The sequence below is a fragment of the Strigops habroptila genome, chromosome 5, assembly GCF_004027225.2.
Source record: "Strigops habroptila isolate Jane chromosome 5, bStrHab1.2.pri, whole genome shotgun sequence".
Taxonomy (NCBI): domain Eukaryota; kingdom Metazoa; phylum Chordata; class Aves; order Psittaciformes; family Psittacidae; genus Strigops; species Strigops habroptila.
The window spans coordinates 40463098-40479793 of record NC_044281.2 but is presented as its reverse complement, the minus strand read 5'-3'; the positions used below and the strand labels follow the sequence as shown (position 1 = coordinate 40479793).

General features: G+C 39.0%; 1 protein-coding gene across 2 annotated transcripts in view; it reads left to right on the top strand.

Moving 5' to 3' along the window:
• Positions 1-16696, top strand: part of PRKG1 (protein kinase cGMP-dependent 1) — a 481254-nt gene that overhangs the window by 410780 nt on the left and 53778 nt on the right. For both annotated transcript variants that reach the window (XM_030487822.1, XM_030487821.2), the window contains exon 9: positions 966-1040. In XM_030487822.1, coding sequence (XP_030343682.1) covers positions 966-1040 — 75 coding nt within the window. The remainder of the gene's footprint in view (positions 1-965; positions 1041-16696) is intronic.

The following is a 16696-nucleotide window of genomic DNA, read 5'->3' as shown; positions in this document are numbered from 1 at the left end:
TGGAAATATATAGTAGGGAACTATGCTTTGTACCTGGAATATTTTCAGTTACAGATATTAATTGATTTCAGTTATTAAAAATATTCAATTTCAATTTCTTATTTAGTCTCTGATGGCATGTAGTATCAATGCCAAAGACATAACAGCTGTATTTTATTTTCTTTTTTTCCTCTGGAGTGTTGCTTGTTAGTTGATTAAATGGTCACTGGGTCCATTTGTTTGCGTCACCTGCAATATAAAAAGATTTTTAGGTTCTTTTTCCAATATGTCTCTGCCTTTTGTATCTCCCCTGGGACAGAGGATGGTGTTAGGGGACTGCTCAAGCTACTTGCAGCTTGTGCAGAAGACAGCTCAGCACTGAGTGTATCAGGCACTCCTAACATTTCACGCTGTCTTACTCAGTTTAAGCCAATTAAACTCAACTTTCCACTTAAATGTCATTAAGCGATTTGGCTGATGACAATTTGCTTACCTTTTTTTTTTCATTTGTCTTTGCTGTGATTTTGGCTGCAATTTGTCTGAAGATGAGAAAGCCAAGATACAGAAATAAAGATTATCCTTCACTTTGAAAGCAGAGGGATTTCTAGGGCTTCTGATTGAAGGACAGGGATATCATGGTGGCACCTCGCCATCATGGGACTTACCAGCCACATTGACAGATTTACTCTGAAATTTATTTTGGAGGGAGGAAAAACTTCAGCAGTAATTTCAGTAGGTTCAGTCCCTAAAAGGGCTGGATAAATAAGTTTGGATCTTCTTGTCATTAGTTATTGCATTTCCACCCCTTATCCAGTATATCTGAGGCCATATTTCCCAGCAGATGCACAACCCTGGCCCTGGTTTGGTCAGTCAGAGCCATCCTTAGCATCAAAGTATGGCACCTGGTTGCTGCTGAAGAGCTATGTTGGCATGCTTGGCTTCCAAATGGAGACTCATCCACTAAAAATGCCCTTTTATTTTTACAGCTCCTTCAAACATCTGATTGGTGGCCTAGATGATGTTTCCAATAAAGCCTATGAAGATGCTGAAGCAAAAGCAAAGTAAGTGCCTGCTCTTTGTGTTTAGCATAAAATCTTAACGTCGTTTTTATTGATGGTACATCACTATAATTCAAAAAATACCCTGCTTTCTCTTAACACAATAGTATAAAACAGCTTAAAAAGTAGTGAATCAGATCAATCCCAAGAGCCAGGTGGTCCCAAGGTCCGTCTTAATCACAGTACTTGATTCCTCAGAAGTGCTGGATCTTCAAAAAATTCTCTTAAATAGTTTTAAGGTGAGAAATTACACATCTTGGAAAGCTCTAGTAGTGAAGGAAATTGTTGTTGAATACATTGATTTGTTTCTTCAGAGAACTCTGGTCTTTGTCAGACATTTTCACGAAGTCAAAACATTCTGAGATAAAGAATGAGAAATTGAATTTGTCATTTTTGAATTAATACTAGAGCTGCCTTGATGTGAACAATTATATTCATCTAAAGTCCTACTATGAATACTCATTCCTTTCAGAAGTGAGCTGTAGTGTATTGCGATTTTAAAATATTTGCAGAAAAATCCTATTCTATATTCTTGATCTAAAATTTGTTTTTAATAGGAAAGCTTTGTTATGTCTGTGCTTTGATTCTATACCAACAATAAAGATTTTGAAGAGGAACATGTTCTAATTAGAGGAATACTGAATATTGACTGATATGATTCAAAGGCAAAAGTTGTTTACGAGAAAACTAAAGTTGCTCTATACAAAATTATTTTACTTTTTCTCTTCAAAATTATTTTACTTTTTCTCTTTTAAAATAATTTTACTTTTTTTTTCCCCCTTTTTTTTTTATTACCACATTAAAGGAGTGGATAGGCGTTTTCTCAAGGTCAAATGCTTGGTGTGAGTGTTAATCAGGGGTCTGCAGCCATCTAAATTTAAATTTGCTCTTAACTTATACATAGTATCTTCTCATTAAACAAGAGGGGTTTGAAATAGTGTATAACAAAGATATTTGTCACAGAATTAGAATCCCTAATTAGATAGTTGATTAAAAATTGCTTCTTGTTTGTTGGTTTCAGAAACTAAATATACATCCCAAGAAACTTAGTTTCTTAAACAAGATTTGCTAATATTGCAAGGTACCCACAAATTAAAATACTATTTTCTTTTTTATCATAGTTGATATTTGAAATATATTTTTAATCATGTTTAATGTATTTTAAGGTACTAGAAGGCACCCTAGGGTTGCATTTTAGTTTAATATAATATTTCCCTGCTCCAAATCAAATATGTAAGCTTTCTTCTTCAAGTGTTTATGTTCCCTAAAAATGTTGTTGATTTAGTTCAAAATGCAGGAGGCTATCAGCCTCTTTTACCATCCCAGAAAGTATGTATTTTGGGCACAGAATGCAAAGTCAAATAGGGACAGTGCTGTAGCAGCAGATAACTAGGTATTAGATATTATAGATAAATATGTATTATCATATATATTAGCTATTAGTACCAGCTGAAAACATGGTATTTCAATGCCAGTATCAGCTTATGCAAAGCAGTTTACAAAGTGTTGGAAAATTAAGCAGCTTCAGAGAGATAGTCCCAAGTATCTCAGGCATGTGCTAGTATTATTTTAGATTTTTTTTTTTTTTAGTGTTACTATTTGGATGATATTGATTTCCATTTGAACAAAAGGAAAGAAAACGTAGTGAAACTGAGGATTTTTGCTTTTAGTAATCATAGAAGCTTTTATAAGGTTACACCTTCAACACCAAGCATAATTTGCAGTAAGGACTTGCCATTGCCCATTTCGTAGTCTCTCTTTTCACATCTACGAATTTAAGCTCTATGGAAATGTTTGTGTATGCAGATTGTATTGGAGGCTTTTTAGGTTAGTTGTGTGAGTTTTAGGGGAGGGCTTTCAGGATCCCTTATGCACTTTATAACATGTCTGCATGTTTTGGACCTGTTTAGAATAAACTCTTCATTTTGGGAACCAATGGGCCAATTCTTGACCTTAACATTTTTTTGCTTTTCTCTTCTTATTCCTCTTCTTTCCTTCTAATGCCAAATATTTCATCCCAATGGAAGGGCAAAGCAAAGGATTCCTGGTGATAGAGGAATTGTTCCCCAAAAGGAGAAATTAATTAATTTTGATAACAACTTTTCTGTCTGAAAAATCAGAGGCCCATGCTTGTGTCCTGTCACTTGAGACTGTAGGTGAAAGTGATGTTGCCCTTTGCGTATTGACATTTTGACTCTGAAAAAGCAGAAGGGATCAGTGCTGGCTGACTGGAGAAACTTTTAAAAATAGGAATGCTCTTTCTAAAGATACGGCATTTATTAGTCAAATATTCACGTTAGCTCAACTCCTTGAAAGCAAGCGCATGCCTGCAGAAAGACTAATAGAAGAGAGAAAAATGGCAAAGTTACTTGGAGAGTAAAGCATGATGCATTGTAAGCTGTTTCAGAAAATTTTGTCGCTCAAGAGTTATTGTTTCTATATCTCACAAGATAAAACTCCTCTGGGAGAAAAGTCTTCTTGGCAGAAATTTTAACCTGGATTACTTTTCAAGCAGCTGTTAATTAGTTCTTCAAGGGTTTATCTTTTCCAAGAGAAAGTTTGTGAAAGGGAGGAACTTGGCACACAGAGTACGTTCAGATTTGCTGAGGCTTTACACAAATCACGTTAATTTTTTCCCCTCTCTTTTTGCAGCCCTGTAGCTAGCATCTCATTTTCAGTGCTTGTATGGCAGGTGGCAAAAGGCCTTTGAATGGATGAAGATTTTCTGTATATCTGTGTCTCACTGTATAAGGATGATCCACACAAAGGTCAGATGTTCAGCAGATGTAGTGACAAAGTAAATACAAAGGATATTGCTGTGAGATGTCATTAGAGAGTGTCAGAGCCTGCTTTTCCATGGTGTGGTGGCCATGTTCAGGGCCAAAATGTGTACAGTTTAATATTTTTTTACTGGTTGCTGTCAGTTGAGAAACATGAACTGCAATGATACATATAAAAATATTCACAAAATGGTAGCCAATATATTTTCATATGTATCTACCATATCAAGGTGATTATTAAATTCCTATTCATTTGTAGGCCCCTGTTCAGCAGAAGCACAGATTTAGAATACATCTAATGCAGGTTCATGTTCCTGAAGTAGGACTTGGGCCATGGGCAGAAGCTCATTGCATAAATGGCACTGGTGGGTTTTTTAATCTCTGTGTTAGAGTGAGACCCTGGGGTCACAGAGCTGGTAGTCCCAGTGCAGGGCATGACTGAGAGGATGTTGGGCAGAAGTTGCAGGGTCAGAAGATCTTTCCATGTAGCCTGGAGTCCTTTAGGTCTGAAAGGGGTGTACTTTTTGTTGGCTTTATCTCTTGGCTAGCTGGTGTTTTCCCAGCTAAGCCTTGAGATATGATTAGGCTGCTCCTAGGACCTGGGAAAATACCCTAGGAATCAAACTCCTGTAGACAACTCAGCTATCCCTTCCTACCTTTGGGCACAGTTTGAAGGAAAGAGCAAGGTCTGCTTAGCTCTTGAAGGCAAAAAAAAAAAAAAAAAAAATCACCACTGAAAAATAGTTAAGCTCAGAAGAGGGGCTTCTTGCATCACTAAATGAGGTGTCACAGGGGGACCATGGCTTTAGGTATCTGTATACTGACCGTGACGGCTCTTGACCTGCATGGGCAGCTGCGATGCCAAACACAAGACTGTGTCAGTGCTCTAGTGGGAAGGTGACCAGGAGTCCCTGCCAAGCAGACCTCGAAGAAACTTGTGTTCTTCAAGGGCTTTGGCCTTCCCTCAAGCGAACATCTTTCTGTCTAGGAAAGCACGCGTGCACCTGGGCCACTGAAGGCAGTGGAATTCAGCACAGTTGTTCATGTGCCCAAGCTGAGTCATCTTTGATGCTGCTTTGTGACTTTGTTTCCTGAAATTGTGGCTTTCATCTAAATAGAAGAACCCTTTTTTATCCTCAGGATTACAGAGGTTGTCTTTATAACATGAGCTTACTCCAGCACCAGAACTGATTTACTTCTTTATAATTAATATCTTACTACCCAACTAATGCCTATTTTGGAGACACTTTTCACTGTTTTTTGCAAGTTTGGGATTCATAGTTCTCCTTAACATCCATTCTTTGTGTTCAATCTCTTAATTCAGAAATCATAGAATCATAGAATAGTTAGGGTTGAAAAAGACCTTAAGATCATCTAGTTCCAACCCCCCTGCCATGGGCAGGGACACCTTGCCCTAAACCACGTGGCTCAAGGCTCTATCCAACCTGGCCTTGAACACCGCCAGGGATGGAGCATCCACAACCTCCCTGGGCAACCCATTCCAGTGCCTCACCACCCTCACTGTAAAGAACTTCTTCCTTATATCTAATCTAAACTTCCTCTGTTTAAGTTTGAACCCATTACCCCTTGTCCTACCACTACAGTCCCTAAGGAAGAGTCCCTCCCCAGCATCCTTGTAGACCCCCTTCAGATACTGGAAGGCTGCTATGAGGTCTCCACGCAGCCTGCTCTTCTCCAGGCTGAACAGCCCCAACTTTCTCAGCCTGTCTTCATACGGGAGGTGCTCCAGCAGAACAGCACTTGTGTCCCAGCATCAGGTCCAGCCACATTGGTATTTAGGGCATGATGGAGCTACCTAAATGAGTAGATGCCCATCTAAGTGTAGATTATTTCCAGATAGAGCCACTACTGCAGTTCTCATAAATCCAAGAGGAAACAGGTGGTTTCTACTGCAGTTGTTGGTGTCAAGTGAGGTGAGGGTTCAGCAAACACTGTTAGCTCCAGGCACATGAACCCCTTGTGCTGGTGTCTTCCCTGTCCAGAAACTCCTGAAGTTTATCGCTGCACACTACTTTCACCATGAACAAGGTCATCAGATGAGGTCCCCTCTAGCTTGGTCCCACTTTTCCATGACATGGCTGTAGCAAGAGAGAGCCTCTCCTGTGGCACAGAGACAAGGACAGCAATAAAATGCTTTCTGTGCTTGCAGCCCAGAAAGCCAACTGTGTCCTGGACTACATCAAAAGAAGCGTGACCAGCAGGTCGAAGGAGGTGATCCTGAAGGGGGCTACAAAGATGCTGGGGAGGGACTCTTCCCTGGGGACTGTACTGGTAGGACAAGGGGTAATGGCTTCAAACTGCAACAGGGGGAGTTTAGATTAGATATAAGGAAGAAGTTCTTCACAGTGAGGGTGGTGAGGCACTGGAATGGGTTGCCCAAGGATGTTGTGAATGCTCCATCCCTGGTGGTGTTCAAGGCCAGGTTGGACAGAACCTTGGGCGACATGGTTTAGTATGAGGTGTCCCTGCCCATGGCAGGGGGGTTGGAACTAGATGATCTCTAAGGTCCTTTCCAACCTTAACTATGCTACGATTCTATGATTCTATAATAAGGTGGCCCTCACCACCAGTCTGGAAAAACGCATCTGCCTGGGCTTTGCCCGGCCAAGCAAAGACTATCCACTCATATGACGGGGGTCCCTGCACTCCTTTTCTCCTGTCACATCCAGAATTATCTGCTGATGTTGATCTTCTATGGCAGTGGGGCTTGAAATTAATACCCTATCAAAATCCAGACACGGTGCCTTCACGCTGTTGCTCCAGGCTCTCTGCAGATATAGGCTATTTTGATTGCACTTTTTGCTTGCATCCCGCTGCCCCTCACTTCCAGCTGCATTGCAGCCCTGGGGGAATACATCTCAGTACTCACAGACAAAATTGCCCCTTTTTCATAGGGCTCGACGGGAAGTGACCTTTGTGTAGGTATACGATGTTTTCCCTTTCATAGCAGTTCTTGCTACAGACGACCTTCATCTTTACTTGTGCTGTGCTTTAATAAAAAGCTCCATCCAAACCTTTTGTTTCACTGGCCAGAGTTGTCCCTTTTTTCACTTTACACCTCCTCTCTCACCACATATATTCAAAGCATCCTAGCAGTTCATTGTCTTAGTTTTGTTGCAGAGAGTGGTTACTAATATTTTTTTCAGTTTTATATGCATTCTTTGTACATCATTTTCCCCTTCTGCCCTGGTTATAAAGGTGACATTTATTTCATTCTAGCAAGAAAGGTACAGATACAGCTTTGTAATTTGAGCAAGTAAGGTGGAATGATGCCCCATCTTTCTTTTTCTTTCATTCGATGCTTACAAAATGGTACTATGTACCACAATACTTTTTAGGACTAGCTTTTTTGAAGATACTGGTTTAGGAAGTTTTCTGCTCTCAGCCATAAGTGCATGCTTCTATAGGTGGCTGAAGTGAAGCCTGTTTCTGGCATCTCTTGGTGGCTAGTATACCGGTGCCATCTGCTGTCAAAGCCTTTCCCCATCGTGTGCATCGTTTTTTGCAGGATGAAATTGCTGTATTCTCCAGTACATCTAGTTTCTCCCTTGCCAGCGTGTTTACAGAAGAAAATATTTCTGAGTGTCCTGTGTGGCTCCTTGGTGGTGTTTCTTGGAGGGATACTGCTGGCTCTACATGTGTCTCCTTCCTATACAGCCTTTTCTTTTGCTTCATGAGGTTGTCTGTGAGAGTTATTTTAATAGTTGAAGTTGTCTCTGGGAGTTGAAAGCTTACTGCACATGGATAGGTCTAAGTATTAGTAAGTAGCACGGATTCAGAGGAATATATGTGTGTAGAGAAAAAAACACTGGTGACAAGGACCTACTGTACAGACTTTTTGCCTTTCAGTGGGGTTTTCTTTTGGCTACTTTAAGTCTGGTTCCCTGGATTCAATGTTTAACTGTGCTCGGGGCACAGAAATCAGCTTCTGAGGCAGGTCTTCTAGTTTAGCACCTGAAAGGAGCCCAGTTCTCATGCTCTTCTCCCACTCAGAGACGTGATAAGGACCTGTCAGGGGACTTGCTTCAAAAACATGCTTCTCATCTGGACTAAGAGACATTTTAATGCACCTTGCATATAAAGCCTGCTCTTTATTGATAACCTTGTTACAGTGTTTGTCTGAAGGTAGTTGGCAGTGATCTGGTCACATGTATTGGTGTGCCTGTAGTGTGAATACCTGCTCTTTGGTGATCTATAGGCGAAAGTTCTGGCCAACCTCTCCATGAATGTATTAAGGCTGGAGTTGGCCCTTCAGCTCCAAAAAATGGGCCATGCCATACAGCAGAAACCAGCTTATCTCCATGCGAACTCCTGATTTGGTAACAGGGGAAAGCTTTGCACGCAGTGTGTACAAGCACACTGGTACATGGTAGTTCTGATATCTAGCCAGTTCGTGGATTTTGTATGGATATTAAACAATCCTGTGTATTAGGAAGGATGCTTTTTATTTCTTCATCTTTTTTCTTTTAGAAATATAAATAGGCCAAGAAAGATTTTAACCCCTGCCAAAAGAGAATTTTTCAGACTCAAAAGTTCCAAAATGGGAGCTACCAATTAAAGACAATAATTGAATTAAGACCTGACTTTCTGTTGGGCCGCAGCTTTTGAAAAATTTGGCTGAAATAATTCAACAACTCACAGAGTACGATTAGATTAGTAATTTTTCTACAAGAGAAAATATTTTCTGGCTTACAGCATTAGGAAGATCTGGGCAGCCTGAGAGCTGTAATAATTGGATCCATCTCCCTCTGTGTCAATTGTTTTCTGAATTAGGGACCATATGGAAACTAGCTCTCGCCTTGGCTATCTGCGGGGCCAGACTTGGGGAAAACCTCATAAGATGTGCAAAAAGAGGGGGGAAAAGCTCATTAATGCTACCAAAAGCAGCAGACACAATAATTTCTTTTAAGCTGTTGAAATAATTAAAATAATTCTATTTGGTGGGTGCTGTGGAGAAATCATAACTGATCATTGATACCTGTTAAGTTTGTATGAGTTTAACTATCTAACTGTTTAGAAAAAATGAAATTTTAGAGGACATTATTTGGCCTCTGGTGTGCAAGAGCTTTTTTTCTTTCTGTTGGAGAATTTTGTTTATAACAGAGGCTAGCCTTAAATGATTTGTAGCTTCGTTCTGAAGCCACTGGTATTTTGTATCCAAGTCTGGCTATTGAATTTTCCCAACGGCTGTAAAAATAGGTGTTTACTGAGAAAATAAGGTGTCAGAAAACATTTTAAAAGGTGAGAGCCCACCAAGATAGCATGCAGGGTGATATGCCTAAATGAAGTTAGTGGAAACTGCTTAATTGTGACTTTCTTATTTGAAGGTGAATTGCTATTTGCCTGTAGACTTGCGTTGCTCATGCAGAGATATGCGCTGGGTAGACTTCATGGCTGCATTTACTCTTGAGAAAATGCACTGTGTAATGCACTGTGTCACTTGCAAGGGCTATTTTAAATTAGCTTTTAAAACTAGGTCATTTTTATTTAGGTAATAATCTATACGCTTTCCTGTTGCTAACTTGACCTTTCAATATGATAATGGGATATGTCAGATGGAAGTGCTAGTGAAAAAAATCAGTGCCTTTGAAGCTGGCTGCTATTATAATATTTCACTGCATTTGTTTTATAGAATTAGGGCCTGTACCGATGAAATAAAAATGCAGCAGAAAGCTTTCTGATGATAATGAGTCTCATTCTAGAGGAAACAGAAAAATGTTGCAGTGAATGCATCCAGGTGCTTGGCGGTATCAGTTGTACATGGTAGCACTTGATGGAAATGTAGGTTTGGCATTTATCTAAATACTTTTTTCAGTAGGTCCTAAAAATACGTTACTAATCCAAGTACAGTCATTTAGAGCTTCATGTAGCACAGCCTTGGTAGCTTTAAACAGAAACTTTGGCATCTGTTGGATGGATGAGGCAAAGGTAGCATTAAAACATTTTAGCACAGTTTCTGGGTTTGTACACGTGTTGTCCAGCAGATTTTTGAGCTGTCCTGGAGATTTCTCTAAATAGCTTTGTAAGGATTAAGCCACTGCAAGATGGGCTGTTTCTGTCCTGCTTGCAACTTCTGGTTTAAATAACAAAAAGGCACTTGAATGGAATCAAACGCATTATAAAAACTTTGATCATTCTACTATAGAAAGCTACTGATTTTTGAAAGAGCTAGAAATAGTTGTGGAATCATTTGTGGCTTTTTCAGTGTGGGAGTTGTCACCAACTCCTACAAGATCCACCAACTCCTACTAGACCTCACTTTTATGTCCAAGCATTGTTAAGGGAAGGGAAAGAAGATAATGTAGAGTTAGTGGGAGCTGAAAAGCAAGTATGTGAATGGTGCTGGCACCCAGGGAAATCTAGGGAGGAAGACATCTGGGGTCCAGGAGGGAACCACCAGGGGAGAAGGTGTGGGAGCACCACCTCTCCGCTGCCAAATTGTCTTGGCAGAGCTGGAAAATGTGTTGCAAAGAAGTTCATTCCCATTCACCTAATAAACTTCCCAGGCAGACATGTGATAGGAATAGCTCCAAAGTTTTGAAATGTTGGTGTATGCAGTTGTTTAAACAGCACAGAGAGGGGAAAGAGTGGATGGTGGAGGTCCATATTTCAAAGATGAATGACTATTAATTGTTTTCTCTGCAAAAGTTAGAAAGTGTGGTACCCAAGAACTGTATAGCAAATTCAGCTGACCTCTGAACAGTAATTGTGTCAAATTCAAAGATGAAATTCAATCACCAAACTGTGAAATGGAAGAGGTTAAATCCCACTGTAAGTGAAAAACTCAGAGCAGCCTTAACTCTGAAGTTACTGGTGACACCTCCATCCCACCAGCAGCTGGTCTGCCAAAAAAACCCTTTTTTTCTTCTTTCCCTTTTTCCCTGTAAAGAATACTTAATCAGTTTTCCTAAAAGCTCAAATTAGTTTCCACATATAAATTACAGTCTAAAAGTAATCCACATTAAACTTGGGATTTCTGCTGGCATCTGATCCTTGCCTAGTAAGCACGAGCAGTATTGGATCACTGCAATATCAGCAGTGTCGTGCCACCTATATTGCCAATACTGAACTGCAAGACTCTCTCATTTTGATTTCTCTTGATTTTGCCAAACATTAAGCAATAAATCAAAGGCAGGCCAGGAGGCACCGTAGAAGAGCAAATGATACTGCCAAGATGGGTCTCTGCCTTCACTGCTGCTGGCAGCCAGCTGTGGGACCCACACAGCACAACAGTCGCCTCTTCACGTGCAATGGTAGGGTGTGACAACCTGCCACTACAATACTTTACTTTGTAACACTGAGTAAAGGAGGTTTATTTAAAAAACCCTGATGCTTCCAATATTGTTGATGGATCCTGAGAAACTGCTGGCATGTGATAATACTATTTTTTAGATTTGCTTGTTTGCAGCACTTAGGGCATCCCAAAGCCCACAGCTAGGCAGTGCACTTATTTATTCTGACTATGCTGTGCTCCACTTACATTCATTTGCCCTCAGCTGCATTTTTTATATTTTCTCAGTGCCTGACTGAGTATTCCATTAAATGATTTGAGAAGTGCTGAGCATTAAATCTTTAAATCATCTGGAAAAAAAAAGGAAAAGAAAAAAAGAAAAACTGTTCTCATTATTTAACTGATCCCACAGCTTTTACATAGGTATAGCATGATAAAACATCAAAAATATAGATAACATGAAATTTTGAATATGAGAGAAAGCTCCATGTCTGTAAACCTTTAAAGAGAAGATCAAAGTCTGATCATGCTATTATATTGGACATTAATGCAAAACACCCTGGAGGTTTGTAATAGGGCTATTGTAATTTAATTTCTGATATAAAAGGATCTCATTCACTGCTGTATTTAAAATTAATTTTAGTAATGAGAATGAAATGTTTCTAGTTCTATCTGCTCGGTGTACCATCACATATAGATGTTTTTGGACTCTCTTTAGTATGTCTTAGGTTTTCCTTATATTCAGATATGATTGTTGAGTTGCTCAACAAAAGACATCAAATAACAATTTGTTGATAGCAAAGCAAGGGATTAGTCTGATACAATGAGGCTTAAAAAGCATTTGTGGAATTGCAATTGCAATTTGTTGATGATCTACTGTGAATAACTGTGCTGTACCTCCACCCAAACTCATCAGAGCTACAGGTGCATTTTCAGATCCTTGTAGTGATCATAGTCTTGGATTAAATCACAAGCTTTGCCAGACTTTGATGCATTTCCTAATCCTTTATGCTTTAAGAAGATGTTTTCTAATAAAGGTGTATTTCTCGCACACTGCGAATTTAATGGATAGCTATTCCTATTTCATTTGGAGGCTGTTTCTGTGCAGAAGTGATATCATTCATCTGGGATGGCAAAATGTAATTATTATTGCTTGAAATTCTTTTAGGAGCCAGTAATCAGAAATGGGCTGGCAGCAGGCCAGTAAGTGGCTGTGACTCTTAACATGGAAGGAAATTGCCAGGGAGTCTCTATGGGTGCTGGTTTTGCAAAAAGGAAAAAAGAAAGAGCTAACTGCTTGGCTGCTTTGAAACATTAACCGTCTCCTTAAATTCCCCCTGCTTCCTAGCTTGCTTGCTGATTTCATACACTTAGGGAAATGAATGCCTTTGCCTTAAGTTTAGCTTTGAAAGATGTTTTGTGATCCCATTATCAACCCCACAGCTTCCAAATAAGCTATTTGAACAACTTTGTGATAGTTGAATTGTTATATTTTGCATCTGGGTCAGATTTGGACATGTGCTTAGTGAAGGCGTGACCTGCTTGTGAAAAAATATTCATGTGAAGTTCATGTCTTGGTAAAGCAAGACCCTCATGGGATTACTGCTGTGGCTTTGTTAAGTATCAAAGCTGATAATGATAATTATAATAAAAAATATTACTGTTGCTTCCAGTGTGCTTTTGTTAAGTACCAAAGCTGACAATAATAATAAAAACAACAACAACAACTTTCATGTTTTATGGTTGCAGCCTTTGCAAAGGGTAAAGTCCTGCAAGACTGAGTGCTGGGAACAACCTTCCTCTGGTTATGGACCATGCTCAGCACCTCACAAAGTCCCCTCTAAAATGAAATATAACTAAATATTTTCTTCCAATCAACTGAAACAAAACTCTAATATCCTAAACCTCTTTTAAGTGAAATTGTTAAATGCAGAAACAAAATTAAGAGTATTTTCTCTTGTTTCTATATGCGTTTCAACCTCTCTATTTTTTCTAAAGAAGGTAGATTTTTATCATTGCCTTGTTATCCAGGACAGCTACCATCAGTTGCTCCTGGAAATGGAAACAATATTGAGACTTATCAGGAGAGAAATAGAAGATATAAAGGCTGGAAAAAAGCAGTCCTGTACCTTCCATTTCCTAACGTCATGCATAAAGGTTGGTGATGGGTTTATGAGGGCATGTACAGAGGTAGGAGTCTCTTGTGTGAAGGTCCTTTTATAGTGAGTCTCTTTTAATGGCTTCAAGCATTTTGCAATATCGTTTTGAACAGAGTTGGGGAAAGAAACTCAAATGTTTCTTTGACCTTCAGCATCTCCTATGCCATAGAATAGAGAAGCCGAACATAAAAAGATGAGCTGTAGGGCCGTATCACTCAGGAAGTCAACAGGAGCCACTGATAATGAATTCCCCTTTCAAGTCAGTGGATGTTAGATGTCACAGTTTGGCTTGGGGGAAAAAAAAAAAATTATAGTCACTTGAGCTGTTTTAGAGTTTTTCTAATTTTCCGTAAATTTTAGTGGATGGAAGTGCTTAGAAGATGAACATTTCTAGTAGACAGCATCACTCCTTCTACTGCTGGGGCTCAGGAGAACTGGGGCTCTGTCACTCCTTTGGAGACAGCACAGTGAGGGTACTCAGAGATAAACACCAATGGGATATTTGTATTTGGGTGCTTGAAAGTGTCTTTAGAAAAAATTACTACATTCGCATATACTTGATCATATTTTATTATGGACTTGTAGAAACTGTTCAGAGCTTGAAATGATTTAAAGTCACATTAGTATCTATCTCCAATTTTCAGTGACCTTGTTATGATGTGAAGAATTCTACTATCATATTGGCAGCTCACCAGGGCAATCAAATTGTTAAGCTTCCTGAAGTCCCGTATCTTTGAGAAACCCCTTTCACTAGATTTTTGAAGCTAGTTCTGTTAAAATAATCTAGCAACACGTTCAAAATACATCAATTTCTCAAAAGCATTAAGAAACTATCTGGACTAGTCTTTTCTCAGAAAACCATTTTTACAATGGAGGCATTTTTTCAGACAACTTCAATCTATACGCCAATATTAATTTAAAATTAATATCTTACAAGGTCCTAACCCCCTGTGAAATTAGTGCTTGTTGCCCCATTTCCACAGTGCAAAGCTCCAGTCTCAATAGATGAGAATTGATAGCTTTGGGGCAGTTGGGGGATTCAGGATCAGACCTGCAGATGAGGAAAAGATATTTTGCTTGCTTAAAAAATGAATAATTTAAAAAATGACTCAATTTCAGAAAGTGGTATCAACCTGCTAATACTCAGCACTTGATGACTTCAGTCTGTAAAATTTATATGCCCTGTATTTATTTGATAAGGTGTAGCATTATCTGTCTTTTCCTTTAGAAAGTAACCCATACCCAGTGCCTGTTTGTCATATTTATACACCTAATAAAATGTAAAACTGCCAGCTTAGACCTGTTCATTTGTATTTTACGCTTTTGCTCTTTACTCTCTGTTTCTATGGGAACCTGGGCTATTACGACAATAGAGAATAGAGATGAAGAGAGGTCTTCAAAAACATAACTCTGTTTCTCTGCTGAATTGCCAGTATGGTATACCAGGCACAAACAGACTTAGAACAAAATAAACTGGGAAGAAAAAAAAAATCAAGGCAAGTTAAAGGCAAGAAAGTTGATGGTAAATGAGTTTCCTCCTTCCAGAAACATCTTTGTTGTTTGGGGGTTTTCTTATGCTTTTTGCTTTGAAAATCCATGTATGATGCTTAAAAGTTAGGTTTACATTTTCTGAGGAGGAGATAATGATTTACATTGCTTGCCTTTATGGCTGTTTTAGTGCAAAGTGTTCCACTGCAAACAAAAATAAAAAAATCCCTCTCCATCAGGTATAATTAATTACAGCTCGTAAGTTGGAAACGTGATGTTCATGTACAATTCCATACATTTTGCAGAGAAACATATTCTAGTTTGTATATTACGGTGTATCATTTAATGTCCGCTGCTTCAGTATCTGTCAGTGAATCAAGGTGAGTAATGTAGATGAGCTGAAATAATTATTAGGAATTAATTAGCAAAACCTCCTTAAGGGCATTTCTTGCAGCACCATGCTGTGTATATGAATTCCTTACAAGATGTTTGCATTTGAATCTAACTTGGAAGAATATGAATGTAATGTTTTGAATGCAGAGTGTCTAAGGCTATGCTAAAAATGTAAAGTTAAATTTTACATCTTTCAACAGGTCTGGATTTAAAAAGCAGTGGATTTGGAAAACTTTGCAAGGATATACACAAAAACAAGGCTTTTGAAACAGGGGGGCTTGGTAGGGCTAATACCAGTAAGGCTTATACTGGTATTTCAGGAACTGCTGTTCCTGAAACATATTATTTATTTGTTCTAATGTTCATGTGCATCAAGGTGAATGTTCACATCTGTGTTCCTGAGTATCAAGAAATGTCTATCGGCAGTGAGATATTCCTTGCAGAATCAGTTGAAACAAGGGCACCCTGTAGGATGCTAAGTAGTATTATCTTCAGGCTATTTTTTTCTCACAAATGCTTATTCTTCAGGCCAAGTAGGCCTGTTCAAGACCATCTGGTCTATAGGCTCTCTCCAGAACCCATGTTTCTCTGCAAGTTGATGTGCCAGTCACCTTGACATAACCCTGCTTTTGACAGATGGCTTTTCTTCTCACTTCTACCTTCTGTGAAGTTGTTTTGAGTTGGTATTGATGAGTCAGGTTAGTAAGTTGTAATGTGAAATGAGCTTGTGTGTCTTCCCCTACTCCCACTGTTTGGGTCTGGAAAGAACAGGGTAGCTAAAAACCTTTAATTTCTCAGTAGTGTCAGATGATGAATAATCCTAGGCAAATTGCTTTTCTCTGTCCTTTGGCTTCCTGATCTGAAAAAGGGCATTTAAAATCTACTAATCCAAGGTACTACATCAGAAGTTGATACTGTTGTATTATCTCCATAGTTCCATGTTACAACTTCAGGATATGTCTCAGCGTCTATGCTTCCTGGTCACTTTGCTCTGGCAGTAAAGCAATTTTAAAATTATCTTCTAAAATAATGTTCAAAAGGGGAGTGGTGAGCACTTGACCTTTTAAAACAGCATCTAGAAATAATTTTTTGACCATGCCAGGAAGTTGGTTTTGTGGGTCTTTCTTTTCAAGCATCTCTTTACAGTTGCTATTAACCCTTTAGAGATATATATATCATCTTTTGGCCATGAAATTACCTTTGCAGTCTTTATCAAAGATGGGCCAAACTGTCCAGGTTTTGGGTTGGGTCGTTTTTTTTTGGGTTTTTTTTTTCCAGTGAGAGAATTTTAATTCTCTCCTTTTCCTAGGAAAATCCGTGTCACTTGATGCTGTTAATTCCCAGGATTATACAGGTGTGACTTTCTGTCCTTGGTATTGAGGTGTTCTACAACCTCCTGAAACATCCTTTTTGCTTTGAAGTATCTTTTAATTGTTCCAAAAAAAGAGAATGAAACAGCAACTAGATTCATTTCCCTTCTGCTACATAGGTAGTTTTAGGGCTTTATGTTTTGTGCATGTTTGTCAGGGTAAGCAATGATGAAGCAACCTGGTCCTTCTGGTGCTGCATAGTGGGAGAATACTGAGG